Here is a 7,841-nt window from a genome sequence, read left to right on the forward strand (position 1 = left end):
TGGGACTCTAAATAGTGTTCTGTGCTCGTCTGTGCAGCCAAAGACAGAACAGTTAGCATGTTTTGCTCAAACCTTTGCCATGGCATTAGACCTGGTACACCGTTGTCGTTTGTGAAAAAACACAATGACGGCGCCGTGGGTGGAAATTTACAGATTAAGCGGCGGTAATATTATAATGAGATCCCTTTGCCACGTCACCAAGGGGGCGAAATCTGACGCGCTCGTTTTCTCAGATGCTTGCAAAAAAAGGCTTACCAAAACAAAGTTACTGGGTTAATCTTTATCACGTTTCCTTGGTTGGTAGATGCACCGGGGACCTGATTATAGCACTTAAAACCTGGAAAAGTCAGATTTTCATTATATGTCACCTTTAATGTACAGTCATGACAAGAATTCAAACGTTTTGGCAGTGACATAAATGTTGACCCTTGTTCTTCATAACCTCTGCAATTCGCTCTGGCATGCTGGATATTAGCTCCTGGGCCAAATCCTGACTGATGGCGATCCAATTATTGCCTTATTAGTTCTCGAGTTTATCACAATATGTGGGCTTCTGCTTGTCCACTCGCCTTTTGAGGACTGACCACAGGTTCTCTATGGGATTGAGATCCGGGGAGTTGCCTGGCCACAGTTTCAAAATTTCAATGTAATGATCTTCGAGCCACTTCTTTATCACTCTTGCTTTGTGGCACGGTGCTCCATCATGCTGGAAAATGCAAGGATCATCACCAACCTGCTCATGGATCGCTGGAAGAAGTCGCTCTTGCAGGACGTTTTGATACCATTCTTTATTCATGGCAGTGTTTTTGGGAAGAATTATAAGACAACACTCCCTCGGTTGAAAAGCAACCCCACACATGGATGGTCTCAGGATGCAACAATCGATTTTCCAGATGTCCCAAACCGTCGGAAGGGAGCTTCATCAGAGAAAATAACTTTGCACCAGACTTCTGCTGCCTTCTGCCATTCCTGAGCCAGCTCTGCACTGCTGGAGACACGATTCTGTAGCTGACTCCTCAGGAGGAGATGTCCTGGCGCTTGCTGGACATTCTGGGACGTCCTAAAGACTTCTTCACTGCAGTCCAACCTCTCTCCTTGAAGGTCTTGATGATCCGCTAAATGGTTCTTTCAGGTGCAATATTCTTTGTAGCAGTTTCCTTGCATGTGAGGCCATTTTGATGCAAAGCGATGATGGCTGCACGTGTTTCTTTGGAGGTAACCATTGCTAACAAGAACACGATGATTGGAAGCGCTTCTTCCCTCCTTTTATAGCAATCAGTCTGCTCTTACCATCTAATTAGTATGATAGTGATTAACCTGACTAGTACTCATTCACACTTTCACATGTGCTGCTGATATGATTAGTCAATTAATGTTAGCTGGTCATTTTGTGTCAGGATCAAAAAACGTTTTTTTTTGTGAATGAAGCTTTTAGCAATTATTTAAAATGCATCTGATCACTCTACACAATAATCTAGAAATGCTGTGAATGAACACCACAACAGCTTAAGCAGCAAACTTTGCAAAACACAAAATTTGTCACTGCAAAAACGTTTGGCTATGACTGTAAGGCCGCATAGTTAGGGAACAGGAATCTTAAAGTCTTCATGAAACGGAAGTAGTGACAAAACATTTCTTTATCCGTATTTTCATGTACATCCAAGTGTATTGGCTTATCAGAAAAATAAAACATGTTGGGTGGGGCCTGGTTCTATTAATTGGTTTTTGATTGGATGTTGAGATGTGGGCGTGGCTCTCAGAGCTTGCAGGGGCGGAGCTTAAGTGCATTAAATGATTGGTGAAATCCTACATACGTCAGCAGAGAGAAGATCCAGTTATGATATTCTGATTTAACATTACGAGCTCAAAACATTTAAAAAAAAAAATTAAACCTGCACGGATTAAATGTTAAATGTACATTTAGAAAATAGACTGAAATCTGAGTTCACGCTGACTTCGAGCAGTAATATTATAGCTGAAGTTAGTTCCCACTGAATATTCTTTTTCACTTTCACAGAAGTTAAATGCCGTGACTCATGCATTTCAAAACGCTGGATGTCATTCGTTGAAAACTGATCAAGTTTTTCTACCTGTTGTTTCCCTGTAAGGGCAGCAGCTGCATGTGGGTCTGAAGGGTCTGTGGACCGGCTGGGATCTGCATCGCACTCTGGTTTAGGGTGAAGACTTATACATTGACAGAAGACAAAACAGAAAATCATCACTCTTGAGTCAAACAGTGGTAAGATTAGATGCCATTAGCCATCACTACAATGAAAAAAGAAATGAAATAACCAAAATATACTGAAAGTTTACACAGAATGCATTTTTTGCATTACACTGCACTGCTTTTCCAGTGTTTTTCTATTTAAATATGCACTGGACGGACGCTGTGTTTGCATCTTTTGCAATGTCTCAAACTGTTTTAAAATTAGTTTTTTTTCCATGTCAAAAGGCAAAACAAAAGTGAATGGGGTGAAAAAATCACTAATAGATTTCACCATACTTCCCCAATTAAAGGATTGCAAACATTTTTGGTTTACAAGTTTTCAGAAATGTTATGTTTAAATATGCAAACGAGGCATTATCTAATTAAATATGCACTAATTTGCATGCATTTCCAGAACAGAAATCTGAACATTGGATGAAGCCAGATTCAAAATAGTTTGATTTTGTTGAGATATTAGAGTTTGGATTTCTCTTTTTATCACTCCATAAATCAGAAAATACTGTCAACAGACAGAAAACAAAAACATTTTCACCATGTTTTTAGGAGTAAAATGTCGTTTAAATCAGTGTGAATGAAATATGAACAAACCTTCAGAGTATAGAGAGAGGAATCAAACTTTAAAATCTGGTGTGTGCCAGAAAAAAAAAAACTTTGAAGATATGGATCGGAATTTAAATCTACAGACGCAAATAGATAAAGTGCAATAAAAGAAACACTTAAATGTGTATCTGGGGTGTTTTCTTTCCACTAGTCTGAAAGAAGAGACACGATATGGAGCAAAACTTATAGCAGAACGCAAAAATGCTGTGTGAACGGTCTCTTACACTGTTATTCTAACTCATATATAAGTATTAATAAGTGTTTCGTACCAGTGTAGAGATCATCAGTGGGCAACTGGTGCTTGGTCTCAATCAGGTCCAGTGGCACGAGGCTGTGCTGCAGCGGCTGAACCGTCAAACACTCGGTGAGTCCGTCCTGACTGAGATCTGTGCTGCGTCTCAACTACATCACATCAAACACAAAATCAACATGACCTGCATTCACAACTGTTTCTGAGGGATTGAGGGTGGATTTTAGGGTAACACTTCACTTAAAGCATCTATATACAGTATAATGCATTATAGAAGTAGAAAACATTATAGAAGCACCTTATAATGCATTGTATGACCTCATGAATAATTGTAAGCAATTTATAATTTATAAGTTATAATACATTATAATACTTATCTATACATTGTTACGCGTTTAGAAAGTACAATGCATTAAAATGCATGACAAAAAAAACTTCAAATATTATAATGCATTTTATATTTGGTTACAATTATTTATGAATGCATTACAACATGCCGTATGAATACTTTTATGAAGCATTATACATAAATGCTTTAAGTGTTACTGATTTTATCAATGAGAAACTTATTGGACTGTAAAAATTGCCCATAAAGTACACTGTAAAAAATATTTTTGTGAAGTTGTAATTAGATTATTAGAGTACATTTTACAAGAAAATTATATTTCTACCTAAAAATCCCACATTTAATTGTTACTTATTTCTGATTACTCTTTCCATATAATTATTTATGAAATTTAAATGTAATTTCCGAGTGAAAACTGTTTCAAAGTAAATCCTACACCATTTTATTTACTGTAGAATTATGGAGAACCTGAATTTTATGCTAAAACTAAGTGTAAATACCTATTTTGCAGCTTAGATGCTGAAATAGATAGTCATTTCAGTTATGATTTGAGAAAAAAATGATAAATCATATTTGGAATAAATCGTTCACAATAAGACCGAAAAAGAAAATGATGTCCAATTCGATTTCATGTTGATTTAAGACTGCATTTACTTTCCAATCGAGTTTAAAGCAAATAGATGACAACAAGTGGAGATAATGGCTCGGATAATCGGCTCCTAATCTTTTGCTTAATTGAGCGGAATATGCTGTAATTAATCATGAGCATATGGTTTGATATCACAGCTTCAAATATTGCAGCGTTTGGAGCTGTCGACCTGCGTGATTATATTTAGCGTGTCTAAGAATACAGTATATTCTGAGTAATTCATAATAATCATAGATGAGAATGAAATGAATGTATACACACTGGACAGATCGTGAACAAGCAGAGGCGCAGGTTGATGTGCTGCACTATTTTTTCTCTCCTAGAAACGTCTACCTGAGGAATCTGTATCTATGGTGACGTGACCTTTATTTGGTTCCTCCGTGATAATGAACGGATCCTAACAAGGCTGCTAACAAGTTACAAGTTTAGAGACTTCGTAATCAACACCCCTCTTGACAAATGTTAGGTATTTTGTGTCACAAACGCACATCTCTGTGTTTGTTCTTTGTGAGACAATGCTTGTGTTGTGCAATCCTTTACACAAAAACCTTCGTCTTCCAAACCTATATGCTTTTATTTTTTTTGTCAGTGGAACACAAAAGGATTTTTTTTTTAAGTCTTTGTTTACGTACAAAAGATGTGAAAACTCCAAGAAGGACAAAAAACACCATAGTAAAAGAAGTCTCTTCTGCTCACCAAGGCTGCATTTATTTGGTTAAAAATACAGTAAAAATTGTGAAAAAAATTATTTTGATTTAAAATAACTTTGTGTGAATATGTGTTAAACTGTAATTTATTTCTGTGATGCGCAGCTGTATTTTCAGCATCATTACTCCAGTCTTCAGTGTCACATGATCTTCAGAAATCATTCTAATATGCTGATTTGCTGCTCGAGAAACATTTCTGATTATCAATGTTGAAAACAGTTGTGCTGCACAATATTTTTGTGGAAACTGTGATACATTTTATTTTTCAGGATTCACTGAAGACTGGAGTAATGATGCTGAAAATTCAGCTTTGCTCAATTTCTTCAGCTTTTGATCAATTTCACAAATAATTCAATGGAAAGAGCAAGTAACAGAATTAAATGTGGGATAAAGAATATCTCTGGATTTGAGACTTTAGTCTTTGCAACTTTACAGATCTTCTTTATGCACCAAGAGCTTGTAACACTCCAAAGAGAAAGGAAAACTTGAACTCGCATCATATGACCCCTTTAAACAATCTTAGTCATTCCAAACGTTTTTTTTTTTATTTAAATATTCCTTTTTGTGGTGCATGAAAAAATAGATCAGCATCAGAGTTTGGAATGACATTAGGATTAATAACTATAAGTGTTTTGGTGATCCTCGTACCTTCTTCCGGGCTTGTTGCTCCTTTAAGGAGTGTGATTTGACGTGTTTGCGCAGAGAGCTGGGGTCCGTGTAGCGTTTGGCGCAGGCCTGGATCTGACACGCGTAGGGTTTCTGCAGAGACACAACCTGTTAGTGCACACGTCTCTGCCTGGTGTTTGCAGGTGTGTTGCGCGGAAAGACTCTGGAAACCGTCTCGCGTGACAGTTTCATGAGCAGGGTTCCTACGTGGTTTGGAAAAGTATGGAAAAAATAAAGCAGAGTATGGAAAAATATTTGCATTTCCAGACTTTTGCCCTCATTTAGTTTTTTATAAAGGAAATTAAGTTTATCATACAAGAAGTGTTTTCATGGCAGCTGTTTAGTGATTCTTTAGTGATCGTCAAACACGACTGAATGAATTCAAGGTGCACTTTTTAATTATGCAAAAATGTTTTGTGTTTTGGGTTTCTTCTCACGGTATTCTTAGCTCCATATGACATAGCCTCGAGGACCTTTGCAAAAATAAAAAAATATAGACTTTTATGTGCACGAGAAACCATTAAACTTAGCATATAGGACAATGCACACTGAACCTATCAGCCCATTTAGCAGTGTGGTGTCTTGGCCGCCACTTAATATGCGTTAAAGAGACCTAAAGCCCTAACGAAAGCCACATTTTGAACACTTTTTTTTTTTTTTTTACAATACCAGTCTTTTTTTATGGACCTTTGAACTTGGCAAATAGGACAATGCACATTTTCTGCTGCTGCAGATGTGCTAAATTGGACATTAGTCCTTGATATTAGAGGTACCATAAGGAAAGCCAAATCTCTATTAATTCATGTGCATTCATGCTCTCACTTTATGAGTTAGATGGCAGTGATGCACAAAGGAAATAGGTTATATAAAGCTAGAAATTCCCATGCGCATGTGAATAGTTTCTCGAGTGCACAAAAAAAGTTTCTTGTGTGCATGCAAAAGTCACTTAGAGAAAATCAATGTAAAGAACCCTGAAAAAATAAAAATATTTACAGATGATATTTGAGAAGCTGAAAATAGTGCTTTATGAACCATTTATGTTAAATATGGTCTGAAAATCTACTGAGAGGTTTGGAAATCTGAGTCTGGAAAAGTATAGAATTTTGAGATGGAAAATGTGTAGGAACCCTGCATGAGGTTTTCGGGCTCCGCTCACCGTGTCGATGTGTGTTCGCTGGTGTTTGGCTCTATCGCTGGAGTTGCTGAAGGCTTTCTGACACCCGGGGTGTTGACACACGTAGGGTTTCTCGCCCGTGTGGCTCCTCAGATGGATTTTCAGGTTCTCCAGGCGGGAAAACGCCTTCTGACAGCCCTCAAACTTAAGTTAGAGTTAAGAATACGATACAAAAAAAGGTTAGATGTGTCACATTGAACAGTTAAACACTCTCTCTGGACTACATGACACAGATCGACCAGGAGGGGTCAGTGTTTTGCTGCTCAAATGACCAGTTTACGTCTCATTCAATGCCATCACACGCTCTCATCACAGTGCACTGATTGTAAATGAACTGGGCCAATGCATAACTCTGGAGACTTTGATGCAGTTTCACTCAAATTTCACTCTTGGTTTTCACGGTCCCTCTGCTTATTCTGTGCAGTCTTCATTAGATTAAACCAACACTATTCTCTGTGCAATTATTGTTATTAAATAAGCTAATTAAAATGGAAAAAATGTAGGAACAATAGTAGGCGACGTGTTTTCATCCGTTCTCCTGGATGATGATCTCAGCGCTCAGCCGCTCGTGAGACACGCTTAACGAGGCCTCATAGTTTCACGCTCAGTCATAGTTTTCAGGAATGTGTCTAAAGGTGTATAATAGTTAATTCTTGACAATGATGCCGTTTTAGATGAGCATTTTCTGAGTAAAACCATCATCACAGGGGAGATGATATTAGGCAACCATAAGCTGTTGCCCTATATGGCCTATATAATGACAATATATATCATCAAATGATCATAAAACACAGATAAACATATTATCAAAATATTATAATACATATTGATGTAATATTGATATACATAGTGTTGTGATGTTACAGTTTTGCTGTGCAATAAATATATTTCGCCATTATGCATAACATACAAATATTGTTTTATATATAATATATAAAATATTTATAATATTTTTATATTTAATATTATACATAGTTTTTATGTATATTATTAGTATGCATATATATATATACATATTAGTATATATAAAAATATGTGTGTGTTATGCATAAAGAAAACAAATCTAAATTAAATGGCACAAATTGTAACATCAAAGGCTTGACTGTTCCCATTAATTAAATGACATCACAATGATTCTGCAGTGGCCTCATCTTAGAAAAATGTGACATTCCTGATTTTTGTCCTTTCTAATGTCCTGACAGGAATGCCAGAGATCACGGTC

General features: G+C 36.9%; 1 protein-coding gene across 1 annotated transcript in view; it reads right to left on the reverse strand.

The window, feature by feature from the left end:
* LOC107668638 (zinc finger protein GLIS3-like) overlaps positions 1-7,841 on the reverse strand; it is a 32,222-nt gene that overhangs the window by 7,738 nt on the left and 16,643 nt on the right. Inside the window, exons 5-8 of the mRNA XM_016460583.1 lie at positions 6,602-6,763; positions 5,428-5,538; positions 3,097-3,229; positions 2,091-2,184 (exon numbers count right to left, since the gene is read on the reverse strand). Of these exons, the coding sequence (XP_016316069.1) occupies positions 2,091-2,184; positions 3,097-3,229; positions 5,428-5,538; positions 6,602-6,763 (500 nt within the window). The remainder of the gene's footprint in view (positions 1-2,090; positions 2,185-3,096; positions 3,230-5,427; positions 5,539-6,601; positions 6,764-7,841) is intronic.

Source organism: Sinocyclocheilus anshuiensis, unplaced genomic scaffold (genome assembly GCF_001515605.1).
Source record: "Sinocyclocheilus anshuiensis isolate Anshui unplaced genomic scaffold, SAMN03320099.WGS_v1.1 scaffold116, whole genome shotgun sequence".
In the NCBI taxonomy this organism is placed as follows: domain Eukaryota; kingdom Metazoa; phylum Chordata; class Actinopteri; order Cypriniformes; family Cyprinidae; genus Sinocyclocheilus; species Sinocyclocheilus anshuiensis.